This window comes from Corvus hawaiiensis, chromosome Z (assembly GCF_020740725.1).
Source record: "Corvus hawaiiensis isolate bCorHaw1 chromosome Z, bCorHaw1.pri.cur, whole genome shotgun sequence".
Lineage (NCBI taxonomy): Eukaryota > Metazoa > Chordata > Aves > Passeriformes > Corvidae > Corvus > Corvus hawaiiensis.
In genome coordinates this window covers 22,628,617-22,646,021 of record NC_063255.1, presented here as the reverse complement: position 1 = coordinate 22,646,021, position 17,405 = coordinate 22,628,617, and the positions used below count along the sequence as shown (strand labels likewise).

General features: G+C 43.6%; 1 protein-coding gene across 6 annotated transcripts in view; it reads left to right on the top strand.

Moving 5' to 3' along the window:
* The window catches only part of ST8SIA5 (ST8 alpha-N-acetyl-neuraminide alpha-2,8-sialyltransferase 5), a 69,284-nt gene that overhangs the window by 31,871 nt on the left and 20,008 nt on the right, over window positions 1–17,405 (top strand). For 4 of the 6 annotated variants that reach the window (XM_048292929.1, XM_048292925.1, XM_048292927.1 and 1 more), the window contains one exon: window positions 6,403–6,510. The exons of the other annotated variants lie outside the window; for them this stretch is intronic. In XM_048292929.1, coding sequence (XP_048148886.1) covers window positions 6,403–6,510 — 108 coding nt within the window. The remainder of the gene's footprint in view (window positions 1–6,402; window positions 6,511–17,405) is intronic. 6 annotated transcript variants of the gene reach the window in all.

Below are 17,405 nucleotides of genomic sequence, written 5' to 3'. Positions count from 1 at the left end.
CTTGCATTTGGCTAATTTCTCTGGAGAAATAAGTATTTCTCCTAACTTGGCTGGTCAGATTCAATGTTGCTTCCACTGAAAAATATGAATTTTTTTATGGACTCACATAAGAAGTGGAGCATCCTGCCCAAGCACTTCAGTTGGCCCCAGGAATACTTTATATTTGTGCCCTGCCTGGCAGGATTATGCCCCTGGATCCTGGACTGAAAGAGGCCAGCACACACATGGTGTTTTCATGGCATTACGTAGCACAGGTGAATTGGACCTGGACTGCTACAGGCAGATTTATATTTCTTTCTTTCTTTCCCCTGTGCTGCATCTTTTAACTTGTTGTGCCTTGTGCATTTATTTCAAAATGGATTGGGATGTTTTAAAGTGATATTTAACTATTCAAGTAAGCATTTGCCTTGTTCCTGTCATCTGACTTCATTGTCCTCAGGGACTGAGTCTGGCCCTTTTGTCAGGAAAGAGGTTTTGGATACAGGCTAGTCTGACTGGACACTGCTGGGCTGGGTTTGATCTCAGTGTCTCACTGTTGCCCAGCGGTAATTTTGTTCTTTTACTCCTTTTGGGCCCCTCTGATGTCTTTTCAAGTGTGGTGTAAATAAACTTGCTATTCCTGGCCTGTGCAAAATGAAGAGGGGTCCTTGTTTTTCTCCAGAACTCCTCTTACTGCTGTCTCTGCAGGCTGCTATATTTCTCTTCACTTGTGCAGCAGTCTGTCACACTGGACGTTCCTGATATTCCCCTCACCCAAGTTCCTCTCACTCCCTGATCCATTTCAGTGAGTGTTTCCAATCACTCTCATCTGCAGGTCACTCATGCATACTGCGGTTTTTTGTTTTATTTTCCGTACACCCTGTGGACACAGTGAGTCATAGTTTCCTTATTTCGCAGAAAGAAGGAACTGGATCTCTGACAAGACTAACCATCTGACTTTCCAACACCTCTTGACATCCCTGTTAATAGGCTAGGGGCATCACTTACTGTTTTCAAAGAGAGCAGAGTGATCATTTAACACTAAAGTCTTCAATTCCTCCTCCTCAAGGGCACAAGAATTGCAAAACAGGGAAACTGAGGTACAGTGGAAGTGATTTTCCAGTGACCTTAGGAAGCCTTTACACGGCCTGGATTGTTGGCCATTAGGACAGGGACTAAATATGGCTTCAATATCTGAGTTGTGTGTAACAGGGAAGTGCAGCACCATGAGCAGGCCTGTGGAAATGGGATTATAAAATTACTAAGGGTATATATGGAATTAATGAATATACTATTTGCTTATTACTTCAACAGGAGTTGGAGTCACAAAACCTTGATTTCCTGTCACCTCCTAATGGCCTCTTTGCTAAGGCGAGTGCATATAGAGAAAAGATATGAGAACTGCTGGAAAGCAAGAGAAGAAGAGGTGAAGACAAATAATAGAAGGAGCTCAGAAAGAAAATTAAATAATTTGCCTTGCTCTTGGGGACATTCATATCTTCTTTCCCTTCCTCTGCTTCTCCTTCCTTGCCCATCATTGTAGGTCAGCAAGCTGAGTCAGGTTTTGGCTTAACTTCACCATTATAAAATAACATTTGTTTCTGCCTGGTTTTGCTTGGGTTTGGATTTAGCCTACCTGTGGTAGATGACAAATGAGGCTAGTGGTAGCTGTCACCTTGAAAGATGAGTGGAAACAGCCTGCTGCCTGGGATTAAATGGGATGAACTGGTGGTGTTTGGGGAATAGGTTGTGACTGGAGTGGCAGGTGATGCCCCCACTGCCACTCAGTCCTTGTCACCCAGAGGTGCTGATCCCTGTGTCACTCAGCCACCTGCACCAAACTGCCTTTGTGCCTGAAAAGCACATGGATCCCTCCTGAATAAGTCTTGCTGCATACATGGTCGTGGCCCACTCTCTGGGTAGAGCCCAGACATTACCTCTGGCTGTGCTTGGAGCCTCTTGGGTCTTCATCATTTAGTAGCTCTCTTTTAAAGCCTTGCCATCTGGTCTGAAGTGAATTGTCACCTTTCCTTTCCTTTTCAGAAAGACAATAGGCACTGCTGAGGGGGGATCTCAGTGTGACAACAGCATGGATGCAAAGCTTCTCTCTGCAATTCATCCACTTGTTCATTCTTGCCTTGTAGTTCAAAAACCTCATAATTATCTGACATCCTCTTTAAATTAAAACCTTTGCTTGTGTAGGAGTTGTTTTTTGTTTGGATTGCAGCAACAGGCTTTTAGTCTTTGCTTCCTGCTGCTTTCTGACAGCCAGTTTTGACAAGCCCTTCAGAGTCACTGCTGCTTTGTTAATTTTCTGGCTTTTCACCCCCTCCTGCTATTATTACTTTACGCTGATGTTTATTTGACCACACACTGATTCAACACTTACAGTTACCAATTAGGATCAAAATATTGCTTTGACATTTACCTGAAACTCAAGGTCTTTGTTGCTAAGACATCCAACTTCATGGAGTTTCTCCAATGCAAGGCACAACATTGCTCATAATTTTATTTGTTAGGGGTAAGTCCTGTGATTAGTCCTGTGATTAATGGTATCCATAACTGATGTACATCTTCCTTGATGAGCAATTTGCTTACATTCATGGGCAAAACAAAACATCTCTGCACTGGGATCGTTTCTGGTTATTACACCTTTTATGAGTTCTTTCCTTGCCGTCATCAACATTACATGTTGGGGACACATACCAATTTTAGAAGTTATTATATTAGGGCAAATTGAGCAAATGGCAAAGTTCCACTATTGGCAATCATTGGTAGTGATTCCAGGCTTAAAATTAGCTTTTCTTTCTTCCTTTTTTTTTCTTTTTTTCTTTTTTCTTTTTTTTTCTTTTTTCTTTTTTTTTTTTTAACTGTTTGACATGAACTATCTAAATTACTTTGTAGATCCTATGTCTAATTTCCTCAGCTTTCCTCACCTTCTTTTAATCTTTCCTTACCCTCTTTTCTACTCTGGTGCTTTTTCTGCTCCTTTTCTGCATTTCCTTCCTGTGTGTGCTACAACTGCAATTATGATTCACAGGGCCTTAATTTGTTTACCTGTATAAATGCAGTTAGAACTGAGAGTGAACATGGCAGAATTTGACTGAAATAGCATGCCAAAGAAATACACTGATGAAGCAGTTCAAGTCTCTTTCCTGTTTTCTCAGGCTGTTTGCAGATTTAGCCAGACAATTTTTACGGATGCTTGCAACTTGAAACTGAGAGGATTAGAAAATTTTATATTTCAAAAATTAAATTCTCCCGACTCAAGGCTGATTGAAATCAATGGTAAAGCTCTCAGTAATCTTGTTAGAAACAGAATTAATTCAGTGGTTTTAAATGTCTCATCCTTGGTTTCTACTCAGTCCTAATGCTGCAAACCATTATTTATGGAAGTTGTTCTTACTGTGAGGAAGAGGTTTATTGTACCACTGCTGAAAAAATGCAGAGCAGCAGCTTGGTCTCAGTCTTGCAGACTCACAGTGAGACACACAGCCCTATAAGCTGTGCAATATTTCCTTGGTGGGGTGTTTTGGGTATTCATAAGTCTGTATTCTGTTAATCTCTGGAGAACCTGCTGGAAGAAGAGCCCTGTGTAGTCTGCCTGGTTCAGGGCTGGACACTTAGCTTTGATCTGACCCTAAGCTCAGCTCACAGCTCTGTTCTTTGTCCTTAATCATTGAGAAGTGTCATACCCACACCCTCGTTCACCCTCACTGGATATTTTTGTACCTCAATTAGATCTCCCACCCTGCCACTTCAAAGCTGGGTATATTAAGCTGGTCATCATAAGACATACCTGCCATTCCTCAGGGGTAGTCTTCCAGTCTCCCCTTGGATCTTGCCCAAAATGTGAATGTCCTTTAAACTCGGTGCCTCTGCTGCTGTGCATGCTCTTCTGCAAAAGCAGCTTGATGAAAGGGGGACATTAAAGAGTGATTTTACAATTTGTTTTGCTTGATGGACAGATTCACTCCCCTCCACCTTGGAGCATTTACTTAGATTTCCTTTCAGCTGTTACATGCGGAGTAAAGACATATGGAAAGGACTTTACTGAATGTTTTAATTCTTCGTTTAATCTGCCTGAATATAGGCTATGCTCTAGGAGAGTTCACCTCTCGAGGACACACCAACACCAGCCATTTATCTGGATTAATGCTCACAGTTCTCAGGCAAATATCTAAGCCCCAAATATAGAATTTAAATCCAGTTAAAAAGCACAATTCCAGCTTGATTTTCCCACACTTCTACCCTCTCTTCCAATGTATCATTCAGTGATGCCTTTAGCAACTAAAAGATATTTTTAAGGCCATATACTTAAATGTCTTTTACAAAGATATATATTTGAAGAAACCATATTTCTATATCAGTTACAGTGTGGCAAAAAGATGTGTTAGACTGTGGTATATGGGAGAGAACCACAGTGTTTATTTCAACAAGCCTCAGAGTGAAGGTGTCCGAGTAATTTTCTCGTGTTTTCTTCACAAAAATATTCTACTCAGAAGTCATACTTTGAGCAGGTCAGCTGATTAAAAACTGCCAGAGAAATACACAAGTTATGGGACTGCCTGATAATCCAGAGCACTGCATTACCCTATAGCCATTATAGTGCAATGTAGAGACACTGATATGATTCACGGAATCCAAGAATGGCTTGGGTTGGAAGGGACCTTCAAACTCACCCAGTCCCACCCCTGCCATAGGCAGGGACACCTTCCACTATCCCAGGGTGCTCCAAGCCCTGTCCAGCCTGGCCTTGGACACTGCCAGGGATCCAGGGGCAGCCACAGCTGCTCTGGGCACCCTGTGCCAGGGCCTCCCCATCCTCACAGGCAGCAGTTCCTTCCCAATATCCCATCCAGCCCTGCCCTCTGGCACTGGGAAGCCATTCCCTGTGTCCTGTCCCTCCATGCCTTGGCCCCAGTCCCTCTGCAGCTCTCCTGGAGCCCCTTTAGGCCCTGCCAGGGGCTCTGAGCTCTCCCTGGAGCCTTCTCTTGTGCAGCTGAACACCCCCAGCTGTCCCAGGCTGGCTGCAGAGCAGAGGGGCTCCAGCCCTGGAGCATCTCGGTGGCCTCCTCTGGACTGGCTGCAGCAGCTCCAGGTCCTTGTGCTGTTGTTCCCCAGGGCTGGGGCAGCTCTGCAGGTGGGGTCTCCCCTGAGCGGGGCAGAGGGGCAGAATCCCCCCTGTCCTGCTGCCCACGCTGGGGATCAGCCCAGGGCACGGGGGTTCAGGGGCAGGGCAGGTCCAGCTCTCCCCCACAGCACCCCCAGGTCCTTCTCCCAGGGCTGCTCCAGCTGCTCATCCCTATCCTGGATTGATCCCGGGAGTCACCTCGACCCAGGTGCAGCTCCAGCACTTGACCTTGTTAAACCTCATGAGATTCCCATTGGCATATTTTAACACCCCATGTCGTTCCTTCTTAATTTCCTGCGCTAATAATTGCTGCTAGTTAGACTAGAGGATGGATGTGGCCAGAGAGATTCACCAGCCCTTGTAATAAGCCTGGTTACCAGCAAAACTATCGGGGTCCTGGATGCCCTTTCTTTTGGACAAAGCATGCTGGCAGATTGCTTCCTGGCTGTCCCCATAATGCCCAACTGAGAAGTTAACTTTCAGTATTAGCAACACCAAATGTTCACACGTCCGCTTGCCAGGCTTCTGAAATAATGAAATTGCATTAAAAAGGAGAAGTTTAAAAATAACAGTCGGCACGGTACTTTTTTGTTGACTTCTGAGATAAGGGAAGGGTTTTGACTCCAGCGTTTTTAATTTCTCCAGCGTTTTAAAATTTCTACTCTGCTATTGGTGTAGTTTCCAGAAGAAACTACATTGGGGTTGGAATGAATTTATGAAAGTTTGGAAAACAGGGACTTGTGATGACTGTGTTTATGCACTGGCTTAAAAAAAAAGTTGTCCTTCAAAACAGGCAAAAGAAGCACTATATTGTGACTTAGAGATGTCATCAGATGACACATCCTTTGCTAGCATGGCCAACAAATCAAAGGAAGGACCCAGCGCATTTAACAACTACTGTAGATGTAAAACTGAAGTTTGAAGCTTTTACTTCTTTGGCCCTGTGGTTTCGCATGACTCCAGCTTTTTGCTCTTGTGTTTTTGAGAATGAAATTTCTACCTCCTCACACATGTGCGTTGTTTACGAGCACAGATGATTACTGGCCTTCAAATTTGTATGGGGAGCCTGGTATTGTTTTCATCCAAGGACTTGCAGAGTCTATGGGAAGTAAAAATTAATTGTTTACCCTAGTAAGGTGATGTCTTGTAGTTCTTGGTATCTTTTAATTGTTTTTGATGAATGTGTCATACTCACATTTGTATGTTAAGAAATAGGACATGAGAACTCATGCTGATAGTCTTAACTTAATGAATGATATCAAATATCAACTGCCTCATTTTCTTGCTAGAGGGCTGCAGTTTAGCTGGCAGAATGGAGAGGAATTGGCAAATTGGACCGGCACCTTTAATTTCACGGATGACGGAGCAGTGAAGAGTGGCAGTGACACAGGCACCAGGTACCAACACCCGAGGGAATGACTGTAGAGATCTCTCTCTCCTTGTACGAACCACAGATGTGAGCACAGGCTGTATGTAAAATGACATTTGCAGTGTGCTTTGGCTGCTTGGCACTGCTCCCCATGGCACACAAGATGTCAGGGATGCCCAAGCACTGTGCTGTTTTCCCCCTTGGAAGCCTTTGGAACATTTTGGAATATGCCATAAACGTACATGCAGTCTGCAAGAGGGTGGCTTCTATGTCCTGGCCTCTCCTATTTCCCTACCAATGTTATGTGTCAAGGTGTGGCAGTATGGGAATATTGGACTCTGGCAGAAAATGCCCCAACATGACAGTATTGGTGCACACAGAGCACACTGGGGTATCTGGTCTTTATAACAAAACATGTACTCCACTAAAACATAGTTTAACTTGAATTCTTTTCAGGGCCTAGCAGGGGAAAAATGTTCTGTCAAGATAAGACTGGAGTATTTCCTTTATTTACACTATTTGACAACATGAGAAACGCTGATGTGCTGCTGCACTCTTTGTACTTACTGGTTTGGCATGGGCTTAGGTGTCTGCAGGGTCATGTCCAGACTCAGAAAAGTGACAGCAGTTGTGCCTAAAGAGCTCCACAGTTACCCCAGGCCATCTGCACAAACCCAGACACGGGTATAGGGTGGATATTTGGGCTCTCTTCCTGAAACATCAGTTACAGAGGTTAAAAATCTTGAGTCATGCGTAGCATCAAGTTCAATAAGTAGCAGGGAAATCCTAGAAAGAACTGTAAAATTTAAAAAAAACCCTAAAAACAATTGAAAGAATCTTACACTTAATACTTGTGTATAAACAAAACTCTGGGTAAATTGCCCATTTTATTTTAAATATCTTCATTTTGTAACTGTACACTGCTACAGCTGTGGAGCTGATAGCACTTCAAAGGCAAGAGGAAGTTGCAGAGTCTAACCTGCCAGAAATCATCCTGTCACAGCAATGCTGCAGTTCCTGTTCAGGCTCTTGGTGTAATGTGATCCTGTATGAGTGCTGCCCACTGCTCTGCTGCTTGGTCTTGTAAAGGTTCTCTATAAGAGGAACCAACCTACACTGCAGTTTTTCATTTAGAGCAGGGAAAAGAAGGGCTCGTGTGTATGTATGTGTGTATCTATCTTCTACCCTTGGTGCCTTTTCAGTGTCTGCATATATAGTCTGTATTTACAAAGTCTTCTGTTTAGGCACTTGGCATATAAAAGAACTCAGCATGACATAAAGACACACATCTTCTTGAAGGCATGAGAAAATAAACAATAGAGGATTTCCTCCTCTAGACAGCTTTGACAGAGGCAATTGGACCATCATTGATTGCAGGACTGGGAACCAAAACCCTTGAATACAAAAGACACAGTCATGAGGGGCTGAACCACAGTGCTGCTCTCAGTCTCTTCAGCCTCTTCAAAGACAAAGAGGTTCAAGGTGCAAGTGGTTTTTACACAAACAAACTGCACAAGCTAAAACGAGAGTTTAGATACAAACTCGAAAAAGTTATAATGTCAATGAAAAAAGTGCATATTTCAAAGCCTCACATGGCCGTGTCTCCACTGGAACAGGCTCCCCAGGGAATGGTCACGGCCCCAAGGCTGCCAGAGCTCCATGACCATTTGGACAGTGCCCTCAGGGACAGGGTGGGATTGTCAGGGTGTCTGTGCAAGGCCAGGAGCTGGACTTTGATAATCCCTGTGTGTCCCTTCCAACTCAGGACACTCTGTGATTCTGTGTTACTGACAGTGGAGCTGAAAGCTTTTCAGTCGGGGGTAAGTCTACCTGAAACATATTTCACACCTAAGTGTTTAGAGATAATATTTATACTTTTGTCTACTGTATGAAATTCAGGGATACAGGAAAATAAAAAAGTACTGTATAAGAGTGGAGATGAAACTGTGGTGACTACTGCAGAGCTGTGTCAAAATTGTTTGCTATTTACCTTTGATCACCTTTCTAACTGTGTTGTCACCAGATATCTCCTGAGAGTCTTAATCTGACACTCAACTTTAGGCTGTTGATATAAAATGAAAACAAGTCTTCCTCTAATGAATAATTCTTTCCCCTGAATGGAAAACTTGCAGACTACATTTCACAGAACTGATTTTATTTGTATATATTTACAGGACTCCAGAGACATGTCTGAAGTGCACAAAACTAATTATATGTCAGCATAAGCACAGTGAATACCTTTCACTGTGTGGCTCTGCAGTTTGCTGTGCTATCACCTTCTTGTAAAAGGTGTGGTGTTTAAAGATATTAATTGAAGTAGATATTAATATGATTTCCATTAACCTCTACCATTTATATATAGAGAGAGACACGTTTATTCATGCATATGTGGTTTCAATTTGAACATATTCTATAACTACTCTTTATCTTTTAATTACATAACTTAATACAGGGTGTAGAGACACTGACAACTCATCCTGTAGGAGTGAATTTTTAGATGAAAATGAAGGACTTCCAAAGCAAAAGCACACTGAAAGAATGAGTGCATTAGAATTGCAAGTCAGCCAGACTTCATGAGAATAGTGGCCATACGAAAACCAATGAACAGTGAAGATTAAACACTGCACGAAAATGATTAAGTAAGAAAGAGATGAAGATTATCATGTTATCTGATTTCTGCACTGATTCACACCTTATATAGAAGCACAGAATAGTTTGGGTTGGAAGGGACCTTCAAACTCACCCAGTCCCCCTGCCATGGGCAGGGACACCTTCCACTATCCCAGGGTGCTCCAAGCCCCGTCCAACCTGGCCTGGAACACTTCCAGGGATCCAGGGGCAGCCACAGCTTCTCTGGGCACCCTGTGCCAGGGCCTGCCCACCCTCACAGACAGCAATTCCTTCCCAATATCCCATCCAGCCCTGCCCTCTGGCACTGGGAAGCCATTCCCTGTGTCCTGTCCCTCCATGCCTTGTCCCCAGTCCCTCTGCAGCTCTCCTGGAGCCCCTTTAGGCCCTGCCAGGGGCTCTGAGCTCTCCTTGGAGCCTTCTCTTGTTCAGCTGAACGCCCCCAGCTGTCCGAGGCTGGCTGCAGAGCAGAGGGGCTCCAGCTCCCTGATGGCTGAGGTCTGAAGTCAAACACACTTCTCTCTCTGAGCCCTGCTCTGACAGCTCTGCCATGCTGGGGTAACTCAGCTAACCCAGGCTTTTCATCACAGAGCTGAAGACAGTTCTTCAGACTCTGTAGGAGCAGTCCATGGAAATAAAAGCATATGTCATATATGTGGTGCACCAAGAGTGTGGATCCTCTTTATGTCATCTAATATTGCTGTGAGCAGACACTTGACAGATCTCTATTTGCTGGGCCTTTTTTGGTACCAGAGTCTTCATTTTGATTCAGATTAGGTTGCTAAAGGCCTTCTAGGTAGCAAAGTATTTGTGAATACTAGCAAGAAGTAAAAGTGAAACACAGGAGCTCTCCAAAACCATAGCGATTTTAACCAAAGGAGGGCTACCCACTCAGATGCACTGACAACCAGTTGTTGAACACACTGGCTTGTTTTCAATTCTTGTGCATCACCCATTACACTACCTTTTGCATTTTACTTTGTGCTAAGCATTATTAAACCTTACCGCATCCTTGTGGAGAATCAGGTAAACGGTTCTAGCTGATACTGGTTATGAGATACATACCACCACTTCCCAGAGCCCTGACTCCTCTGCTCTCCTTTTAACATGTTTTGCAACTTACTGGGATTGTAAGTTGTCATGTTTAAATAATTTTTCACTGGCAAGAAGCTGCCTTAATGACAGAATGACTTATCTGCTATATTAGTTGGTTTATGGTGTTCTCTTCAATCTACTGGAGCTGAAGATAAGATTCAATGTAGAGCTTTAGTGGTGAGACCACAGAAACCTTTGATGGGTGAGAGGAGATTATACTTTAAGGCCTGTCAATTTGTACACTGAATTCTCTAGTATGACAAATCTGAAGCTTTGTCCCCACTGGCTACAAAATAAAAAGTAGAATCAATTGGATTTATCAAATACACATTTTACAAGAGTGAACGTAAGGGCTTGGGATTTTCCTTAAGTCACATTGCTGAGTTCCTCATACAAGGATCCTAAAATCTAAAGAACCACAAGAGGAAAAAAAAAAAAAAGAGAGAAGCAGTTGCTTGCAATGATAAGCTAAAACGTAGGTTTTGAGATGTCATTGATGTATAAGGGTTGTCATGAGTTTTGCTGTGCCTTCTGGGTGGGTGGTCATATGGATAACAACATCAGCAGATTATTTCAGTCAGAGTGAATGGGAATGGGCTTGATTAAAACACCCAAACAGCAGCTTATTAAAAATCAGAGAGTTTTGAAATGAGATTGGGGAAATAGGGCTTCCTGAAACATAGTCCACCGCTGCTTGAGAGGAGACAGTCTTGCTTTGATACAGTGAAGGACAAGAAGCACCAACACGTCCCTAAAACTAGAATTCAATGTTGTCTCCAATAAATCATTCACACACTGCACAGGGGGAAATCCTCCAAATGAAGATGGGCATCAGTCTGTGTAAGAGAGGACCCGGGAAGCACAGGGGGTGGTGTGTTGATGGACTGCAAGGTGGGCTTATCTCCAGGGAAAAGCAGGAGGCAGCCTGGACTTTGCTGTGCCGTTTAGGGCTGTTTCTGCTGGAGCTCCTGCTGCTACACCCATGACTGCTACAGCAGAGCTGTGTTGGGTAGAGTGTTAGGCTGAAATCATGGAGAGGCTCATGTCCCAGATCAGTGGACAGGTTGGAAGGGAACAACGTGGCATTGGCAGGAGTGGATGTTTGTTCAATTCACATTGCTAATGTGGTGATGAGTGGCAGAACCAAGCAGGTCCAAGTGACCTGTGTGTGGAGACATGGAGATGGGGGATCATAATTAGAATGGCAGTGAGCAGCCAGTGCCAGTTTGCCAGGAACTTCCACAGTTGTGATGAAAAATATATCCTCAGGGTGTCACAGCCATCATCTTGACTGCACAGACAGTTGAGATGTCTGTGGAGTCACGGGACCAGGTCAAAAAAGGAATCCAGAAAAGGACCAGCTCCGGGGCACAACAGATGTGTGCACTTTCCACTATTCGTGGGAGGTTCAGTGGGCTGTTCATGAACAGTCTTTAAAGGAGAGAAATTTAAAAGCCACTCCCACTCTGTAAAACATCGAACTTAGGAATTTAGGGCTGTTTCATGGAACCACTTTTGGTTTTTTGAAAGCAAAAATTTTAACTTGGAAGACAGGCAGAATATCTTGGTACTTGTCTTCATGGATGGACATATTTAACATCATCTATTATCAAACCCCAGAAAAACTTACGTCTCTGTAAGACCAAACATATCAAAAGATCCTGAGTGAATGATCAGTGGGTTCATGAATCAATAGCTTTTAACCTCAGCTACAAGAATCTTCTGGAAAACTTGAGTCCCTATACAAGAATTCCAGATCCTGAATTTTAATTACACTGGTTCTTCCAGAAAGAAAGCCAGTCTTGAACTAAAGATGCCATTTCTATCTTTAGCTTCCAGGCATTGAATACTATTTTTCCTTGCTATACTGTATTGAAAACCTTCCTGACACTGGTAATTGCTTCCTGGTGCAGTATCTCCTTACTCAGTCACCATATGTTTAGATTAAGCTTCACACGCCTCTCATAATTTTTAGACTCCAGATAATTTCTGTAGGTCCTTTTGTAACTCTCTCCAGTGTCTCAAACCCCCAAAGATGAAATGTCAGAACTGGGTGCATTAATTCAGAAGAGCTATTACTTCACAATGTATACAGAGATATATGACCATTTTCTCTGGCTTATAATTTTTTTATATGACACAGCTTATGGTGGTGTATTTTGTTCCCACTTACAGACACATACTAGAAGTTCATGATCAGTTAGACATCTAATGCATCTACAGGATTTAAACCAGTTACTACCAGTGACATTGTCATCAGCACGTGGTAGATCAGAGGAATGTGAACTGCCTTTTTTAACATTTATTGTCCCCAAGGATGAGACAATCAAATAGTTTCATCAGGCTGTGTAAAAGAAGCCTGCTGCTTCTCCAGTCTCCTCTGTTGAGCTCACAGCTCTTTCTCTCTCAGTTCAGCCTTTCAAGCACCATCCTGTTTCAGACAAGTCAGCTCAGGCCCTCAAACAGCAGAAACAGCACAAGCAGCAATGTGATTGTTTTGTGCCACAATCCTAATGAAGTTTAAATTAGTCTCAGAGCATCAAACATTCCTGCTTCCCTTGCCACATCTAAGTCAGCTTCGTTACCTGCCAAACAGGGATCACCCCTTCCCAATGGGACAAAGTAATCTTGGGAGAACAGGCCATGTGAAGTGGTAGGATGCTCTTTTTGAGGGAGAAAAATCCCTCCCTTGAACCTTTTGACTAAATCTTGTGGTTTTTGATGTTGTCACATAAAAGTATTAACAGAAGCAAAGGCCAGAGGGATTTGGTCTCTCACAGTGGGCTGTGATGAAGTCGACACCTACTGTTTTCTACTCTGGATGAATTTTCCAGGGCCTCTGCGATAGGTTCCACCCCAGCAGTATTTTTGCTACAGGGGCCTGAAGATCCCATGCTGGCCTTGCCAGAGTCCCCTGTGCTTTGGGGAAAGTGCTCTGGCACACTTGGACCATTCCTGAGGAAGGAAGGTGAGTCTCGACCCAAGATTGCCCATGGCTCTGCCCATACTGATGAGTGCGGGCACTGCTAATTGGACAGCACTCTTAATAAGTATTTAGTAGAAGCCTGCAGGGCTTGGTTCATTTATTCTTATTTCTTAGTCACTGGATAACATATATTTTTGGAAAGATCTTTGTTTTTCCTGCAGGGTAGGTGGAATCCTTCCTGCAATGCTCTGCGGTCTCGCCACGCAAGTGCTGCAGCCTCACTGCAAACAGTGTCGAGAACTGGCACTGCAGGAACGGGCAGAATGAATGGGAAGGCAGCTTGAGAAAATGGTCCTGCTTAAAAGATGCCTGACCATTGCACTAAATTATACTTTAAAGCCTTTGTTCAATATATCAGACAAATCAGTGTCTCAACCCAAGCGTCACTTGAAGGTAGGATTGAAGTCTCGGGCTTTTTAATTCATGTAGTGTGATCAAGAAAAGCTTACTTCTGATCAAAGCAGGAGCAGCCCAACTGCAGATGATCAAAGACCTAAGTGTTAGCTGATGTACTGAGAAACCAAATGTGTCTCTCACTAGCGAGCTCAGTAGGCAGCTATGCTGGAGGTGAGGTTGCAATGGGGGAAGTGAAGGTTAGAAAAGAAGAAAGTTGCAGTCAGTCAAAAATGGAAAATTACAGAATGAATAGCATCTAATTTCTGGGCACTCAGTGCAGTGAGCTGTAAAAAAACAGTCCCCTCTGAGCACTTGCAGCTTTTGTGGTGTTCAGGCACAGGATCTGATCCTGGAAAAGTATTGTACATTTGAAAGCTACAATTGACATGAGCGGACACAGAGCAGTGCGTGGTGTGTAGTGTCCAGTGCCCTGGGAAAGCACAATCCTACATGCAGCTGAGCTGTTTGTTGTGATCCATCAGCAGTTGTGTTCTCTAAGGTAAAGAATCATGAATTCTTGTACTGATTTTCCTGTAGACTTGTGACCTTTAAAGGGATAAAAGTTGTTTATTTTTTGTCAGGGGAAGTGGAAAAATGCAGGGAGAGGACATTATGGCATTGACAGATCAACTCTGTTTTATGGATAATAAAACTTGACTGTCATTCTTGTAAAGCCAAAACACAGACCCTCTCTGTTGCAAAAGGAGTAAGTAGTATAGTCAGATTTGTCACTTGTCACTAATCAAGAGCATAAATCAAAATAAAATGAACTACACCCTTGTTCTTAGCTCTTAGATCAGACCGAGGAGTTTGATGGGGAGGACAGTTTCCATTTGCGCTAATAAAGCTTTCTGACAGGCAAATGTATCTTTGTGCACAGGGAACTACATGTTTTAGAGTAGGAGTTAATAGGCAGAAGGAGCTCTCAGAGACCAGGGAGTGGGTGAGACTGATGCTTCCTCTGGGAAAGTGCGGGGGCCTGATCTCCAAATACTCCCTGCAGGACCAGACCCTTGCAAGAGGAGGATGTGGGTTTGAAGGACATCTCTGGAGGTTGAGGGAACCCATGCTCCTCGTGCTAGAGCCTGGTGTTGTGCAAAAGCTGCGTTCTAGGAAAGCACAACGTGAGGCACTTCTGTGGGAAGAGGTTGTCCGGTGATCCAGGGAACTGACTCTGCTAATTTCCTGTGGTGTCTGCAGCAGGAGCGATTGCTGTGAAGCAAATAAATAGCATGAACACTCCTGGGAGAAAGCGAGGAACCCTTTTTTCCTGAGCCTATTTACCAGGCACTGTCTTGAGAAATCCTCAATGCTGTTGCAGCACCATTATTACTTGCAAGTGACGTGTGGCAGCATCCGTAGCATTATGACTAAGGAGGTTTTAGTGGCTGGATGTCTGCTCCAGTGAGGTTCAGGGCTGATGAAGGACATCCCAAAGGATGTTTATTCAATAGCTTGGGATCACTGAGATAGCTTCAATCAAACTGACCCTACGGCCAGCAGCATCTTCCCCCCTCTCTGTGCAGAATGACACTGCCACTGGTGTCCCCTGCCTTTGCTGCAGGAGGCACATGTCCCATCAGTGATGTGTCACCCAGCCTGTCCCGTGGATCCTCCCTCTGCACTTCCACAAATGGTGAATTCAATGCTCCCAGTGGCTCTGCTGGAAAGCTGAAGCTGTTGTGAGAGTTGGAGACTGGCAGGACAGTCCTGTGCTTTCCCCAGCTGTAGGCTCATGGAAAAGCTCTCCTAGAAATGCAGTGTTGCCTCATGGATTGATTTCCTTTCGGATCCAGAAGTGGTTTATTTTTGACCCAATCCTTTCCTCCTTAACCTTCTGCTGCTTTGGTAACACATCCTTTTTCATTTCTATTTTTGGTCTGTGGATTGAGTAAACAGGCAGTGATCAAAGGGAATGGCTGGGACACAGGAAATTTAATCTCCATTTCATAAAATGATGTCTTTGACTCCAGTGCCACAGGCTGAAGCCAGCTTTCCCGTGCTGTGGTGCTCCCACGTGACAGCATGTGCTGTTTGACATCTGAGCTGCCACTCTCCAATGTAGCAACACAGCCAGAAGTGCACAGGAAAGATAAAAATAAATGTTAATCTAGATTTTTGCTCTGCTTATCTGTCCTGAGGCACATTCGAGGTACTGAAATGAAGTTTTAGGTGACAGGTGAGGATGAGGCTGATAGACATTGCTATCTCCTGCACACCCTGAGAAGCAGGAGGGGTATGCAGTGTGCTCAGTGTTGTGTGGGGGTGTTTGCCTGCCCCTGGTTGCTGTGTAGAGCGTGCACATCCAGGGTACCGGCATTGTCTGACTCAAAGAAACAAAGAAAAGGATTGATACTGCAAAAGACAGCCAGAAAAATGATTATTTCAGGAGGATGAAAATGTTGTCTGTACTGGCAGCCAAAGGGAGCTCCTTCAGCTCTGGAAAATTCTGTGATCAGTAAGAAATTGTTGTCTAAAGAAAGATTTTGGTTTAGTTTAGGGAAATTACTTGGAGTACATCCATACAGAGCTTTGGCCAGGTGCAAGCAGGTGGGCTTTTAATCCAAATCTAGCTGAAGCCTCTTTCACATGTTGCTCAGCTCCAGCTCAACAAGACAAGCACACAGGAGGTGTGCCAGGGCAGTGGCTTTCAGCTGCTCCTCAGTAAATGCTGAACGTCCTGGTGAACAGCTGGAAGGGGAATCTAAGCCTTTTGGTGAGAGCCCAGGTGACGATTCACGTTAGAGCTCCCTTCAGGAGGCTGAGGAAGTCTTTTCACAGAGTTCTCACTGATTATGGAATACTTTAACTACATAATTTTCTTTACAAAACTCATAAAATTCATTTTTGTTGCCTTGAAGCCTATGCAAACACATTTCCAAATAACCACATTTTTTAAAGATGAGCTATTGGGTTTTTCTGACTTCTTTATTAGGAATTTTTTTGTTCTCCTCCTGCCACCTTTTAAGCATGGGCTTCCTCAGTCTCAAGGTTTGAACCTCTCACTGTATCACAGAAATGGTTGGTTTGAGGTTTGGCAAAGCTGAGGTGGTGAAAACCTCGGGGAGAGGTGAAAGGGACACTTTCTAAAGCAGCACTTGATGGGACAGACATGTTCCCAGTTGAAAGCAAATGGCTTTGGGAGGCTCTTGGACTTTTTTCAGTCACATGGGGGTCAAATACGGATTTTGATATTATTTTGCAATGACACAAACCTAAAATGCAACACTTTCAGTGATGGCTTAAATTAAGCTTTTCCACAAATCTTATCTTTATCTTTCCTATTGAAGATACAAAAAATAGTTTGGAGTTACAGCCTTATGAATTCCAGGATTTTACAGAATCCATCAAAATAGCTTGCTCTAGCCTTGTTCATAATACCTATTCCTCCAGGTCATCTTCTCTTAGTTTTTCATTGTCCTCTCAAGTGCTTTATGGGTATGTGCAGGTCTTAGGAATTAGATTTTAGTATAGACTTCTAACGATTATGAGTGAAACAGTTACAGAGCTTGGTTTAAACCCTATATCTTGTTTGTCATTTCAGTACAGACTCACTGAGTTCACTTGGCAGCCTGGGCTTTCTCTTTTCCCTAAACATGAGTAGCTGTGGCTTTCTTCCCCATCAGTACAGTGACTAAAGCGAAGAAATTAGCCAAGAAAATAAATACTTATGTCTATATTTTAATGAAGAATATCACTGTTATTTGTGCTGTGTCTGAGCGTTCAAATCCTTTTGTTCTCAGTTTTCTTTTTTCCCCAGAAAATAATCCCTGTTTCTGTTCTCTTCCAAATAGACAAAAAGAGTAAATCCCAATTAA